Raw genomic sequence first — 16,690 nt, forward strand, 5'->3', positions numbered from 1 at the left:
TATTTTTGGGGCTGGAAGGTGAACCAGGCTCCCTTTGACATTCCAGGTGCTGCAGTGCTGCTGTGTATTAGCACAGGGCCCATTAAGGTCAGCCCCAGTCCCTTCCACCTTGTTTGTTGATGTAGGAGGCTGAGCTGTATCAGATCAGCTTTCCAGCACTCTGGGCACACTGACATTTGCTGCCACTTGCACTAAAGGTGCTGTCAGCACCAAGCCTGCCTGCCCCAGGGGGCAGCTAACAGCCCAGGCAGCACCAGCCTTGACTCAGCAGGTATTTGGGCAGATGTAAGGATACCCAGCACTTTGAAAAACAGATTTCTCTCCTTTGTCAGGGAACATAATTTTTTCTTAATTTGAGAATGAGATCTAACAATACTAGTAAAATCTGTCTAATAAGCTGTTGGAAGAAATATCTCAGTGTTGAGAAAATAAAGGTTTCTTTGGGTGTTTTGTTATTTTTTTTCCTGAAAGTTTTTTTTAAGGTGTCTCAAGGCCCTGCTGGCAACACAGGCTGTGCCAGATCTCCGTTTGTTCAGACTGGATTCTGGCTTTGACTCTTGGAAGTAATGGAATTATTGAGAACTGTTGGTTTTGGACTTCTGCAGAAGGAGAATATCTGGCAAGAGCTGTACTACATTCCAGCTTGCTTATGGAGGGAGAAGCACTTGTTGGTACAAAGTGCATACTGGAAAAAGTAATTTTTGACACTGCAGGCTGATGCTAACTTCCATCAGCTCAAATTATCAGTCATATAAATGCAAATAGACATTCTCCTAAAATTTTTAAAATAGTTTAAGCCTTTTTTTCCTCAGTGTCTAAAATAATAGAAGAAAACATATTTTGCCACAGGCAGCTCTTTTACTGAGGGAAGAAGTACTGCTACCTTTCCCTTGGACAAACCAAAAGGTGCTTCATTGTGCTGCAGGGCAAATAGTGGAGCCCTCATCTCACAAAAGCTGCTTTCTTGATGGAAGATAAAGAAATATGGAGGATTTTTTCTTGATTTTTGGCAAAAGAGGAGAGAAATTAATGAGCCAGGTTTGAATAAGTCAGCGTTGACTATATTTTATTGTTTTTTCCACATCTAACTTAGGGTTGTCTGTCCAACCACAGCTCTGGCTTAGGTGAGCAAGTGTGCTGTGCTTGCACTTATTCATTAAGCATTCTTCTCTGTTTAAATACTGAGCAGATAAACTTTGTTTTAGAGTTAGGAGTGTGTAATGCAGAAATTGCCATACAATTGACACTTTCCCCTAGCTGTATTGAAAGAAACAGAATTCTCTCATGAGAAACTTAAGTTCACACAACCCTGATGTGTAATTTCTGTTTTGCTTAATTCCTGCAGCTGACTTAGATGTGCTCTTTAGAACAAGGAAGAGTAAGATATCATCCCATTGAGGATGTGCCTGTTTAGAGTAAAACTTTAAAACATTCTGGACTTCTTAGTATTCTGCATGTTTTGTTTTTTGAAAAATCTAAAATGTTGGTGTATTGTTGTTTTAAAGTGAGAGGCTGCAATGCCATGCTGCTGCTAATAGACTTTAGATTTCAGTATTGTAGGGTTGCCAAAAACCAGATACAGAGACACTGTGTACCTTGGCAAAGTGCAGGTTTTCTTCCACATGCTTTTTGAAATGGCTTCATCTAGATCTTCTCAAGCTCAGACTCAGACTTCTGTGATCTTGACAGTGTACCTTTAAGTGTCTTTGTTTCCAGTCACAGTATTGTAAATGTGGAGTTACACTGACATTTTCTTGGCTATTTGGTATAGGATATTTGCTGTTAAACTTAAGGCTCAAAATTCTACCTCATTAAATTGCAAAGTTTTTGTCTGATGCTTGATTTCTCCACTGGTTCACCTTGATGAACATGGAAAGTCAAAATACATGCTGTTTCTCAAACTTTTTTTTTTTTTCCTCACTCTGCTTGATAAGTTAGAGGGTTTATTTTCACTTGGAAGATCTTAGTATTAAGGTATTAATGATCTTCTAAATATCAACCAAGTAATTTAAATTTGTTGCAATTGGGTTATCTTAATTGTATTTGTATAAAGATACATGACAATTATCAACACCATGGAAGGATACTGACCTCAGGCTGATCCTGGAATTTGTTATCAAGAGGGTCAAAATTTGCTGGACACCTTGTGATACAGTAAATGATTACAAATACTTTTTCTTTACATTTTTAGACATGTTCTGAAGCAAGCTGTCACACTTGCCATGTTTCCTTTGCTCATGAGAGTTAACACCTCAGTTACACACTGTGTAACTCAGATTAATTGTGTTCTGGTGCCTGAATTGGCAGTTTTCTGTACAATTGTGTTGTAATACAATTGGTAACAGTAGCTGTTGCCTGTAAGGCTGTGTTAGAATATTTTTGGCCTGGTGTGTGCAGTCTTGTGACACTGGCCTTGATTTGGTGTGTATGTATAAATATATATGTATATAAATATATATTTAAAAGTGTATGGTTATATAAACCAGTTGACTCATAACTGAAGTAACCACAGGAAAATTTGCCAGTAGAAAGGATTATTTTGATAGCTGGTTCTGTGGGGCTGAGACTTGCATTGTGAGAGCTGTTCAGCCTGATACTCCATGGCTCAGCACAGAGAGGGGATAAGCAGGGTGATGCAATTTAAGAGCAGTTTAACTGTGTGTGTTTGCATGGGAATAAAAGCTCTGAGTTGTACCCCTGCTAAAGGATTGATCTCTAAGCTGGTGTACTTTTTTCACATTTATAACCAGGGAGGCTTCAAAATATACTCTGTGGGCATGCATATAAATATTATTTGTATACAGGGTAATTTATGAGTATTAGCATTTTATTTTTTTTTAAAATGTATTCTTAAATTGGATCAAAGAATAGTGTTAAATCTTGTGTTAATGTAGGAAATTTGGGGGGATATGTGAAGAATAGCTTCACTGTGTAGTGCTCTGAGCACCTCAGTGGATTTATAAGAAAATTCTTTTTTTTAATAGTTTAAATGCTAATTTTTATAGTTTTTGTCATTAACTTATGCTGGAACACAGCTAGCAAATGGTTGTTCCGTACAGTATTATAAATATACTCTCCTCTTTGAACAGTACCTGATGTACTTTTTCTGGCAAGATGTGTGTAGCAATGTGCAGTTTTCTGGTTGAGTACAGTTTGTGTAGGAAATGCCAGTTCCAATTTTATTTTGAGTGGGTTGTATTGTATTTGAAGTGTCCAGGTCATGCCAGGTCACTTGGTGTGTTTGGTGACATGATTTGGAGTCTAGGAAGCAGAGAATAAGAGGAAAGAGAAGCAGGTAATGCCTGACATTTCTGTAAGGGCACTGCTCTTCCAGGAATTAATAACCCAAGGTTGTTCTTAGGGAATACATAGGTCTTATTGCAAGAAATGAATAGGATTATTTGTGAAATCAAGTTAAAAGTAGTAATTGCCTTTTTTAAATTAGCAAATTGTATTTAGGTAATGAGTTGAAACTAATCTAAACCATACTTGATAGTTATACAGGAACTGTATTTACCAGTACTGAATTTTTATGCTAATAGAGACTTTTAGAAGAAATTCAAGCTTTTCTTCAGTTTTCCTGAACTTGTATGGATTTTTTCCCCATTTTCTTTTCAATTTATGCAGAATCTTTTGTTACTTGACAAAACATTCTTCAGGCATACACCCTGAAGTTTTATTCTGTCTGGAGAAAATACTGTTCTTGCAAATAATTTTCTGTATGAAAGTATAGGTTTTAAACAGCTTTACATATAGGGAGAGTTCAATTTGCTGATATATTAAGTCACAACTAAATTTTAGTTTCTGCCAATGCCAATATTTGTCTAAGTTTTGGTTATTGCCCAGGTAACTTGTGTGCTTGCTGTACATGCCTCCAATTTGAATAATTTTGTTCTTCTGAAGTTTTAATTGTGCTTACCTGTTCTATAGATAGAAATTAATTTTGTATACTGTATCTTCTGACTGTTACTCAAATACTTTTTGCAATGACTGGCGTCATGGATGTTTATTCTTTGCTATATTAGATATTTATGCTCTGGGAATCTTCAGGATAAACACTGTTTCAAAAATGAAAATTAATTTATTTACTACTATTAATAATCCCTGTTGATATTTCAAGCAGATCTTGCAAACTGATCTTTGCAAAGATTAATATTCAAATGGAAGCCAGTGTTTTATGAGTACTAATTGAGCTAACCCATGTCCCCTCAGAGGGCCTTCAGTCCCTGCAGGGTTTCCTTGCACTTTTAAATCTCTGCCATTAGAGGCTGGTGGTTAACAATCTCAACTCCCATGGCTGGGCAGGTGGGGAAAGGTATGAAAACTAATAGGGAAGCCCAGGAGAAATCTCATTTTTGCACAGTGCAATGGATTAAGGGTTCAATCTGTGACATCACAGCTGGGAGGAGAGCAAGGGGCATTGTGCAATTTAATAAAATTATCTTGGGAAGTTTCCTGAACTAATCATAAAGTCTAGAGTTGGTACCAGATGACAGACTCAAGGTGGTGTTTCTGTGACATATCCATAGCTCTTCCATTCATTTTCTCTGGCAGAGGTACAAAAAAGGATACTGCTCTGCTGATCCCACTGGTGCCTCTAGTAAGCAGTTCTGTTATTGGGGAGGAGCTTTGCTTTCTGAACTTGAGGGATGGGAGCAACTTGGTATCTGTATGCTGGAAGGCAATTAGTACTTCCTCTAATGAACAGTAGGCATTATGATTTGAAATTTTTTTTGCACTCCATGCTTGCACTTCCCCTTGCTTTTCCTTTATTGTGGAAGGTGGATGGAGAGAAAGTTCTCTATTGATGTAGTTTTAAATAAAGTGGTTTGTATTTTACCTAATTATAATGCTGCATCTGAATTTATCCCAATGGCACTAAAGTGGTCTTAGACTATTGATAGGTTGCCTGCCTTTCATTTCTCAGTTTGATTAATGCTCTCAGCTTTGGATATTTTAAGCCTACCACCTTGTATCTATTGTCAAAGCTGCTTTTGGTTTTGAGTGTCAGTCTGGTCCTCTTGTCATCTCGTCTGTGTTTCTCCCACTCCCTGAGTAATGAACATGTGGAACTTTATCTTGTCTTTATTTATTTATTTATTTGTCTTACTTGTGAATTCTGAGTTCTTTGTTAGAATAGAAATGGTTTTATTATGTTATTGAAAATATTACATCTAGTATAAAAAGAGAAATAGTTTTAATTGAAAACAACACAAAGAGGCTGAGAACTAATTTAACCTATTGAAAGTTAAAATACTTGAGAATAGTATTTCTCCATCATATACTATTACTCTTTTCATCCCCTTACTAGAAAGTCTACACCTAAAATATTATTTTGGGTAATAGTTGGAATCATCCCTCACAATAGACTTTTGCAATATATGGCCTAATGGTAGATTGATTTGTTTGTGTGTCTGACATGCAAAACACAATCAGCACTGTTATGGTTTGTGCTGTAGGTTTTTTTGTAATTGATTTCAGATGTTGAATCTTATCTGAAGGAATATCATTACTCTGAAGCAAAATTGGATAAAGAAGCTATAAAAGATAGAAACTCCTACCTTGAGTACCTAGTATAACAATCTACAATGTGATTTTTTTTTTTTGTCAAATCATTTATTTGATCAACATCATAGCAGATGGTAGCCCTATAAAGTATATTATCGTGTTTACACGAACATTAGAGCCTGTGTCTCTTGAAATAAGTTTTAAATATAGTCTTCTTTGTCTTATGCCAGCAAGAACAACCTTCATTTTAGTTTGATTGTAAGATCAAATTTTTTTTTTATTAGATGAATGTTTGGATCTTCAAGATGAATCTTTGGTTTCTTCAGAATGAACACATATGTTGAAATAATGAGGCAGCACGTTTCTTCAGTTTTTCTTCTAGAATAGCTTAAAATCTCACAGTAGCATCATCAAAGTGGTGTTAAGCAAGGCCTGTTTAGAATCTGATGCATAAACCAGAAAGCATCCTCATGACTTGGCCATGTGTCCCCGAGGAGAGTGAGGAGCACTCAGCCCTTCCTGCAGGCTGGCCAGGGTCAGGAGTGTCCTCACTGGGACAGCAGCACTGAGTGCCAGCCCAGCCCCAGCCTGGCAGCTGAGCCTGCTCAAACAAACATCACACACAGAGAATGATTTCCTGATTAAACTGCAGCATATGTGCTGCAGAAGGAGTCAGTTTTGATGAAGAACTATGAAATTAGGAGTCAGTTCAATTACTTGCTGCCCTCAATGTCTACTAAAGAAGAAGTGAGGGTAGGACCTTGTTATACTCCTGTCTGCCTGAGTGCATATGTCTGTGTTACTGGACCTTTGTAACAACACAGTTCAATTTCCACGTTTTGCTTTACCTGCAGAGGCTGTTACAGCCTTGCCCTGCACATTTTTCATTGCTCTGCTATCTGTCACAGGTTTCCTGTGCCCTTTAACATCCCTGATGAATTAATGCATACTGGAGTTGGTCACTGCATTTCCTTGTGGAAGGGGTACAAAGGTGATGATGCCCCTAGTTCCTCTGTTCTCTTTTGTGTTTCCCAGGAAAATGCTAGAACTCTTTTTATGACACTTCTGCTTTGAGACTTGATTGTATTTATTACCATAGATAATTCCCAGGCTTTCTTACCGAGTGTTCCCCTCTTCAGGGGTTTTTCACTGAAAAGTGAATCTGATGGTCCTAGCTCAGTCAGGTAGTTATTTTTGGCTGTGTTAAGGTGTGCATTGTTTGTTTGTTTGTGCCCATCCTGCTAAAAGTGGTCTGGGTCTTTTTCTCATCCAACATTTGCATGGTTTTCACCTATCATCCATGGAAAACACATTACTGTACAAAGCAGAACAGATTCCTTGAGCACCATGGTAAACACACACCTGATTTCCTGGTTGAGTATTGCTGGTTACCTGGGGCAGCACTTGTTTGGTGTTTGATGGAGACCAAGGGCAGCAGGGGTATCATTCCACATCAAATCCAGGTGCCAAGCAGCAGTAAGTCAGAGTGCTGGTGTTCTGTGTGCAATATATGATGTCTTTTTTCTTGTAGCCTTTGCAGAGCATCTAAAGTGTGAAAGCATCTTCCTTGTGTGAAAATTTTGTGTGAGAGATAGGTCTACATGAAAGCCTGACTGGGGCTTGTAAGAATAAAAAATGCTGCATGAAAAGGAGGAAAAAGACACCTGGCAGGAAGAAGGAAGTTTACTATTCTAGTTAACTGTACTGAGCTTTTTTAGAAAAAAACAATTCTGGGAACTAATCAGAAATCAGTTTTGTTCCCTGTCTGAAACAGTTACATTTTGGTTTAGAGCAATTTCTTTAAACAATTTATTTGCATAATTTAAATGATATAATTTAAATACTAGAATTTTTAGCTGTACATGTGCTGATTAAGCAGAACCATAACATAAGTCCTTATGTCCCACTGACTCAAATTTTTAAAGGAGTAGCATGTTTTACTGATTAGCATCTGAACACTCTATGCATAACCATTATCTAGTGACATATTTCCTGATATGTTTTTTTTTTTTATATAACCTACTGTATCTTAAACTTCCCCAAGGACTTTGTCTTGCAGTCAGATATTTATTTTCTCCCCCCACATACGTCTCTTTTCAAACTAAGGCAATGGAAGACTTGTTATGATAATGACTGGATTACTAGCACTGTTGTTTCTGGCAGAAAAGAGTCAATTGTGCCAAAAGATTACTTTTGCCTTTGTCAGTGCCAGCCACGACTCTTTACTCAGCTCCTGGACCAGATACAATGAAACAACAACAATACTGTCAGCTGCAAAACACAGTAAACTTCCCCAAACTGCTGGCTCAATATAGTCGTGGTTTTGCATTTTCAAAGAGTCTTCTTCAACCTTGAGGATCTTTCCTGCAGCACACAAAAAGTGTCTGTAGTTTTGAGTGATTTACTGTACTTTCAGTTTAACGTTCCTTTCTGCAGGCTGTCTTTGTCAAAACATTATTTTATAGCATCTTAAAGCACATTTCTTAAGGAAATAATGATTAGAATAGTAATAACCCATAGGTAGTTATTTACAGCATTAACTTATATTTGATTTTGCTGTATGGCCATATGAGAAATATGCATGAAAATTTTATAGATGCATAATATGCATAAAATTTTAAGTTAAAGTTTAGAGGTGATTGTATAGAGTAGCTTACATTTTACTCTTATTTATAAATTGGACACTTAGTACTTATTTATAAATTATGACATTATAGAACTTCATACATAGTTTACAATATATATCACATATGCTTTATATCAAAGTTCTTTATGAGAAAAGTTCATGTCACAGGGAAATAATGAGTTGCATTTTGTAAGCCAGAGAGCTTTGAATCCTGCAGTTTGAGATGGAAATGTTCCACAGATGGCAAAAAATTGTTTTGTGAAGCAGATAATCAGGAACCTAATGGTTAGAATGCTTGCAGCCCTATCCTATATGAAGGAATTAGCTGTAGGATTTCAGGTGCTTTTGCAATTAGCTGTTTGGGAATGTGGTTTAAAGGTGGTTTGACCAATTAAATTTAGGTAGAAATTGGATAATACATGGGATATATATTCTGATACAGCATTTAAAGATCTCCCTATCTTTTCCTTCCCCTTTCTCTTGTGAGCTGTAACCTGGATTTGCATAAAGGGAACTGATTCTAAAAGAACCGTTACAGGCTGTAAAAAATATTACTGTTTTAGTGGGGCAGAGACCATGATTCTCTGTGGGTTTTTTAAGCCATTGAAATATTACCAGTCTGCCTTGCCTTTTTTCCCCATTATGCTAAAATATCTTGTGTGTCACATAAAGGCCAAGTAGGGGAAATAATTTTGCACATTTTACAATACTTAAGCAAGACACAAGAGCAGAGAGGAGCTAACAAGTATGTGCTTCACAGTATGTGCTGCAATATTTCAGTGCTTGCTCGAGATGCAGATAAATCAGGCTGCTCAAAAAGCCATGATGTTCACATCATTGTGCTTGTTTTGTTACTCATGCTCATTTCCTATGGATTGGGTTGGGCAGACAGCAGATTGGCAAATTCCTTGGCTTTTTATGCTCCTGTTTTCAGCAGCTGCAGGTGTCCAAATGAGCAGGTTCCTCTGTAGCCAACTTAATTATTAAGGAAGCTGTGAATCTGAAATTTTGCTTTTAGAAACACTAAGTATATGAAAGCAGATGAATTTACTTAGTGTATGGAAGTGGATGAATATTTTTTCAGGTTGCATCAAAGAACATTGTTTTTGCTATCATTTCTTACAGGTTTGTATTTTTATTTCTAGGTATGGATGAGCGAACAGGTGCCACATCCTGGGGAACAAGCGGTCAGCCAAGTCCTTCATATGAATCTTCAAGGGTAAGATACTCATGTAATAATTCATAGTGAAAGTTTATGGGAATGTACAGCAGAAATCAGCAGATGATTTGGCTAAGTTTTTGAGGGGATACTCCTTTAAATATGCAGATTAGCCTCTTTTAGAGGTCTTAATGACTCTGAGGAGCTACAGCAGCAGTTTTCTAAGACTAAAAAACATATAGGCTGAGAATTCATGGAAATAAACCATATGTAACTGTATGCTTGATTGATGAGCATGTATTTTATTGAACATATAATCAGAAAATGAAAGTGGAAGTTGTGTTACTTAGGAGCAGATTTATTGGCAAAGTGTAGGGAGCACTTGCCTCCCTGTTAGCATTAACCAGCTATAGTCTGTGCTGTGTCATGATGTTGAAGAGAGGCTTTTCTTTTTGAATACTTGCCTCCTGTTCTTGTTCCAGCTTCATCCAGTTATTGAGCTGAAGGTTCTTGATAGTATCTGATATCCTAAAATAACATGACCCTTTTCAAACTCAAGTCAATGGTCAAAGCAAGCTTTCCCCTAGTTACTCACATGCCCTTTCATCTACTCTGTTTTCTTTTCATGAATATTAACTCCCTAAATGGACAATGAGCTAAGTACCTATTCTAGATATACACAGCATACCTGATGTTCTGATTTCAGTGCCTTTGAGTCAGAGACCTGTATTAGCACTTGCACCTTTGCTTCTTTCTTGTGCTGTGGAATGAAATATGTAGGCTGCAAGACCTTGTTCAGCTCACTGGGTGTTATTATGGCTTCTAAGTTTTCTCATTAAGTCCTGATTTTTTCCATTGATCATAAGTAAATAAATTATAATAAAAATAGAGATACTTTGTCTTGAAGAAATAGTTCTATGCAACATGAAAATTAGGCATTCTTTTAAAACTTCCAGCATAACTTGGAGCATGGAGCTGGACCTTCAAATGCTTCCTCTGGATTTGAAATGGAATCATACGATGCAGTTTAATGTAGCTCATACTTTTATCATGTGTTTGGTGTTTTGACTTTCACTTTCTATGTTGCTGATCAATTTTAATCAATTATGAGTTAAGCTGACCTAACTGGAACTTGAGCTTGAGATTCATTGCTTGTGTGGCTGTATTAATCACAATTTTTTGTATGGCAGAGGATCAGCCAACTAATATTTGAATAGTGCAGTGTCAGTGAGCCTTGTGTGTTAGCCTTCTTTTTATTTTTATTTTTTTTAATGAGACAGTAAAGATGGTAATCTAGAATGCAATTCAGGTAAAGAGTTTTCATTTAAAGGAAACTTAATTAGTTTTCACAGAAAAACTTCATTCCTGTGTTCTCCCCAGAAAAGTGAACACTAGAAATCTATATTCTCTGTATATAGAATTGGTAAAGATTAATTAAAATTATTTTTTCCTGTGGCTGGCATTTTCTGTAAAAAAATTAGAACATGGGAGTTTCTCTTCTGAATTCACTGAAAAAGCAGTGGACTTGGTTTGCCAGTTTAAATCAAGCTTACATGCATGAATTTTGGTTATGCTGTATGGTTTTAGCTTTTGATTTTCTTTCAACTGACAAGGCAAATTACTGATTCAGGATTTTTAATAACGATAACTTCTGTCTGCTCTTATGTGTGCTGCTAGACCAGATGTCTCTGGGAAAGAGCTAAAATGAGTGTGTGGATCTGTATTGTGAGAGTATATATTGGTTTCTCAGGAGGCAGGGCAAATCATACACAGTCTTTTACATTTCTAGGTTATTCCTTGTGTTGATCAACAGAGAGTTTGAGTAAGATGTAATTGTCATACATGTTTGACTTTCTAATTCAGTGCTTTACCCCATTATTTCAATATAGAATGTTTTTCTTGTCCTAATTGTTCTTACTACTTCTTTGTCTGTTTACAGGAAAATGGCAGTCTTCATGGAAAAAGCTCAGACCTTTCCACAGACATAGAAAAGTTGAAATCTCAAGAGGTACCACTTATTCTTTATATATTGTGTGTGTTTTTCATTTTTTTTAAAAGTCCATTACCTACTACTGGTGTTTTCTGTTAAAGGTCACAATATAGTGTCAAAATTATTAAGAATTTAAAGTGTTGGCTCACTGTTGGCTAGAATTTCTGAAGACATGGAAAGATAAACACTTTTCAAGTGAATAGAATTGGAATTTGATGGTAATTTAATGCATACCTGTTGAAGGCTAATAAAAAAAATGGTAGAATACTGGCTAAAGGATATTTTTCTTTCCCAAATCCTGCTGAAGGTCTGTTCAGTTCAGTATAAATGGTCTGACTGTGGCCAGCAATGATGCATAAGGTAAGAGTGTAAGTATAGGGCAAATATTTTGTCACCTTTACTGTGTACTCTCCTGGCAAAACCCCAGCTCTTGGCTTAGATTTCCTGGACAGAGTCAACCTTTTGGACATGGTTCTTGTAGTTGTTGATGGGCTTGCTCTCTGCTGTTTGTGAATTTTTCTGGCTTTGGTTACAGTTTTGGCAACAATTACAAGGATTTTTTGCTAAAACTTATGGATTTTTTTGTCTTATGTGTGCCTCCCAGTGATGTAACTGATTTCTACCATGTTCCAGTGTTCCAAATAGTCACTGATGTACTTCATAATTTTTATTCCTTTCCCTGCAAACACCTTTATTTTATATGCCACTTCTATGTTCAACCAAGCTGAAGTATTGTAACCCATTGGTATCTGCTTTTGTATAGTAACTGCTCCTAATCTGTGGTTAGTTCTTGATGCAGTTTCTTGAATCTTTCTTCTTCTGTAAACTTCAGAGTTAGGGTGACTATGACTGCATGCACTAGTGAAGAGGAGGGTATTCCTTAAGTTTCTGCCTCATATAATGATAGATTCATTCTCTGCTCTTTTCTTGCTTGTTGCTAAATTGTGCATTTTTGGATTGCCACTGGGCTGTGAAGTGATACTGTTTTAAGAACTTTGTAGAAAAAAAAAAAATATTTTCTTGAGTATTGCACCATAGTTACCACATTGTTTTGGCATTAAGTAATTTTTGAGCATGTTCATTTTGTATTTTACACCAAATTTTATCTCCTCTTATATTACCAATTTCATGGAGAACTTGCTTTGCAACTCTGCACTAACTTTTAGTTAGGATTATTTTTAAAAAGTTTTGCTATCAGTAAACTTTACTGTATTTGGTTACCCACTCTTTGATTTATTCATGGAATTATTGAAGAGTGTTGGTATGAGAATTGAGGAAAACATATTGGTAACTTCTTTTCACTGTAAAAATGAGATGTATGTTCCTGTGCTTGGGGTTGGGTGTTTGTCATGTGTTTTAATCTTTTCATCAGTAATTAATTCAGACAAGAACCTTCTCATATATAATAGCAGTTTATTTTATTTTAAGAGTGTCTGGCAATACCTTATTGAAAGCTAAGCCATTCTTACTTCAGGAGTGTTTTAAAGTAATATTAAAGGCTAGGAATCAGCAGGTTTGGAAAAACCTCATATAGGGACCTTGTCTTTTCATTACCTAATGGTAAATAGTGTTCTAACACTGAAAGAACAGCAGCTATTTATGTTTGAATTTGCTGTGATCATCTTAGATTTGTGAAAAGGTACAAATTGAGACATTAGTGGCTTCTGTGAGCAAAATCTCTTTTGCATAGGCTGTTTTGTTAGAAAAATGAATAATATGAAAAGATAGTTATTGAGGGGTGTGAAGAAAAAAGTAGGAAAGCTTTGTTGTTTATAAGAGGAATTCAGGAATGGTAGTTAGCAGTCACTGGAATTCTGTGATGTGCTGAGGACCTCCTTTATTCTTGAACGGTTGTACTGAAGTCCATATACAATACCAAGTTTGTCTCTTGTGGGGCTTGTTTTTCTTCCTAGTCTCCAATCTTGTTTTACCTTTGTATGTGCAGCAGTGGTGGTTTTTCAATGAATATCTTTGGCTGATGATATTCTCTCCCTTATCTGAGTGTTGAAGAGCTACAGGTGTTTTTTCATGTGTTCACAATGCCTTGCACTAGAAGAGGAGCTCTTAGTGTGTTTTGCAGAGGATGGTAAAGCTGCTTTTTGAAAGTCTTGCTCTCCTGAGCTGTTTGAAGCAAATTCTGAGGTACTTGACTCGAGTACCATGACTTCTGCACAATAATTTATTGCCCTACAGCACTTGAAAGTTTTGTCTTCCTGTTGTGAGATAATACTGAACTTTTTTGCTTTCCTGCTGTGCTTGTGAGTTGTAATTTATAATGTAGCAGCAAATTGGTATAATCACTTTTTTGGGAGTAAGCATTCTATTGTAATTAAACTTTTTTTGTTATAGTTGTTGTTGTGGTGTGGCTAATGATTGCTGCTTCATGAAGAATAATGCTCTGTGAGGTTGTCTTCTGTTGTTTCAGTTTTGTTGTAACATAAAAGGAGCAATAAAAAGAGCAGGTCAATTTTTGATCTGTTCAGATTGCTGTCTCCAAACGAGCATATCTGAAATGTTTTTCATAAGACATTTCCTTGATGGATTTCCTTTTTATATATACACACACATAATAATTAGAACTGTTAAAAATTTAGCATAAATTAGCTGAGGCATTTTTCTTCCAAAATCTAAACTGCAGGTGTTTCAAATAATTTGCAACATGTACATTGCACTAAAAGCTGTGAGTGTATATTTTGACCTGATTTAACATGAATCTAGCTTCAGTACTGAGGACACAGTTTATCTTCCTGTTCCTTTACATAACTCCATGTATTTAATTGAAGCCAGAGTGGCTTCAGTGAAGAAGATGGCACTGTTAGTTTAGTTGGTTTTGTAGCATCAGGCAACAGGTTGTTCCCTCTACTGTATGTAAAATGCCCAGGCATAAATTGGAATCTGAAATACTTTATACCCAAACAATACTCTCCTCACCCCAAGTAGTGCTTTTAATTTGCAAAGAAGTCAAAAAGTTAGTAATGAGGTAGCAGGTTTTGAAATAGTATTTTATACCTCTTAATCTCAGATACATAACAAGAAAGGAAGCTATTAAATAGCAAAACAAGACAGGAGGGACACAGAAACACTGTAAGTGTTATCAGGTCTGTTGTATTTGTGTCCTTTTTGTCCTCTGATTTTTTTTTTATTTTTTTTAATGTGAGGGAGGGAGGTTGTTTGGTGTTTCTGCTGCTGGTTATTTGCTTTTCCTGATGTATTCTACAAGGTAGCAGATGACTCACTGTGGAATTAAAGCCCAAATTAAATATTCCATATTCAGTACTCAGGACACTTGCAAATCCAGCCTACTTTATAATTTGATTCATAAGCAGCATTTTTCAAAGCAAGTTCTGTTTTTAAAATTCTGAGTACTTTAGTCAGGTTTTCACGTATTTCCTTTAAGCATTTCTTGTTAGTCTGTTGGCTGTACTTGTATCATTTTGTCTCCTGGTTTATAGCTTAGATAAGAGCTAGAAAAATCTGGTTTCCATCATATGAATTTTTCATTTCAGCTATATTGGAGAAGCGGATCTTTTGGTTGTGGTTTTTGTTTTGTTTTTATTGCAACTACCTACCACACTGAAATTAGCATTGAAATCTGTCCACAAATTAGTTTTCCATGTGGCCAGGGAATTGTCCCATTGCATATCATGTTGATATTTGTCTCACAGGAGTTTAGAGAGGTGTAACTGGCTATTGGGTTTAGCTGTTTAAAATCAGATTTGTCACTCAGTAACTTAACCTCTTGGAAGTAGATTTAGAGCTGGAGAAAATTATGTTTATTAAAAAAATAAATAACATTAGAAATAAATTTGAAAGAAGAAACTGTGTTTTTGATTGTTCTCTATTCCTGCACACATGTTTTTCATGTGTTTCAAGTTGTTATGGGAAAGGAAACTAATGAATAGTTTTAGAACTCTGATACAAAGCATATTACTTAGGGTGACACTTAGAGGATATTTGTGAAAGCTGTCTTGACTTTTCCCAATAATATGTGAAATCTGGGGTAAGGATACCTGCTTTTGCCCCATCACATAGCAGGTGACCAAATAACACCAAAAGCTGCATTTATGTCTTTAAGATATTGTAGTTGAATGTTAACACTTACTGATTGTTACAGGGAGGGAATTGTAATTAAAGCTAGAAATCTTGTTTCTGGTGCAATTGTGTGTTGTCCATCAGCAAACTGCATTTATTCCTCTGTTTGAGGAGTATTCTGCAAGCTCAAGGATATGGGTTGAAGTACTGGCTGTTCTCAGGGGGCTGGGAGGTGGCAGACATGGAGCCTGCAGAGGGAGATGTTTGTTTCCTGGCACATGAGACAGGTCTCAGCTTGGTACCTTGGCTTTTGGATTTTAGCAGGCAAATGACAGCAACATGGATGAAACAGGGTAAGGAGTGTGGGGAGACTCCCATCAGCATCCATCTGCTCCAGACTTTGTAAGATGATTTTGGTCATTGCTTGGAAACAACATTGTTCCCACTGATAGTTTTCTGCAAGGTTGTTCATGATTTAAGTGGGGTTGTGGCCATGACCTGTGATGATGTGATGTTTCTTGATGTTCTGTTAAGATCAATGAATATAGTGCAAGTGAGCCTCAAGGCAAAAAGGAAGAGTACTCTTATCTGGATTTATTTTTAGCTTACCTTAATTTTTGCAATGTTCTTCCTGATCTGTATGTTCAGTGGACCAAGCCAGGTTTTTGGCTCTCTAGTCTTTCCTCTAGGAGCCATTGACTGATGCACAGATTAAATTACTAAAAAATATTCTTCTTTTTCTTTTTTTATTTTCATTTTTTAAGGCTGTGTATTTCTGGAAGCATTCACAGTCATATAATCCCTAATCTTTTAAATTCACTAGGCCATGTTGGTATGGCTGCTGTGCAGAGCCTCTTGCTAACCTGCAATCAGTGACTCAGCACAGTGTTCCTGGGTGAAGTCAGTCTCTGTGGTCTGTCCGTCTGTCTCTCACCGCCTCTGCCTCTCGCTTTCCTCCCTCACTTCCCCCCACCCTCCTTGTGCTTTTTCCCTTCTTGCTTGTCTTTAGAAATTTCAGATTAGTTTGGAGAGCCAGATAATCCAAAATAAAGTGGATTTTAGCAGTAGCTTCACTCGTTCATTTACACATTAGTCATTTGGATGACTGTTGCCTGATTCATAAGTTCATTGCCAAATTTAGCTTGCAAGGGACCTCAGTATTCCTGAGCTTTAAACAATTAATATTTGTTATTTAAAGTCAGCCAAACTATAAAACTCAAGGAATTGAAAGCAGCATTCATTAAGTTTAATCTTTTGGTCTGCAGCCACGTCAAACTGTGAACTCAACCATTCATTTTAGTGGAATTTTAATGTCTTAAGTTTAAAGGCAGTAATTGAGCTATATTGTAAATTGCTAAAATGCAAATACGTGCTT

At 36.5% G+C, this 16,690-nt stretch overlaps 1 protein-coding gene across 6 annotated transcripts in view; it reads left to right on the plus strand.

Annotated features, from left to right (window-relative positions):
• Positions 1-16,690, plus strand: part of TCF12 (transcription factor 12) — a 158,159-nt gene that overhangs the window by 31,050 nt on the left and 110,419 nt on the right. For all 6 annotated transcript variants that reach the window (XM_079318101.1, XM_079318097.1, XM_079318100.1 and 3 more), the window contains exons 4-5: positions 9,280-9,353; positions 11,233-11,301. In XM_079318101.1, the coding sequence (XP_079174227.1) occupies positions 9,280-9,353; positions 11,233-11,301 (143 nt within the window). The remainder of the gene's footprint in view (positions 1-9,279; positions 9,354-11,232; positions 11,302-16,690) is intronic.

This window comes from Erithacus rubecula (genome assembly GCF_903797595.1).
Source record: "Erithacus rubecula genome assembly, chromosome: 14".
Lineage (NCBI taxonomy): Eukaryota > Metazoa > Chordata > Aves > Passeriformes > Muscicapidae > Erithacus > Erithacus rubecula.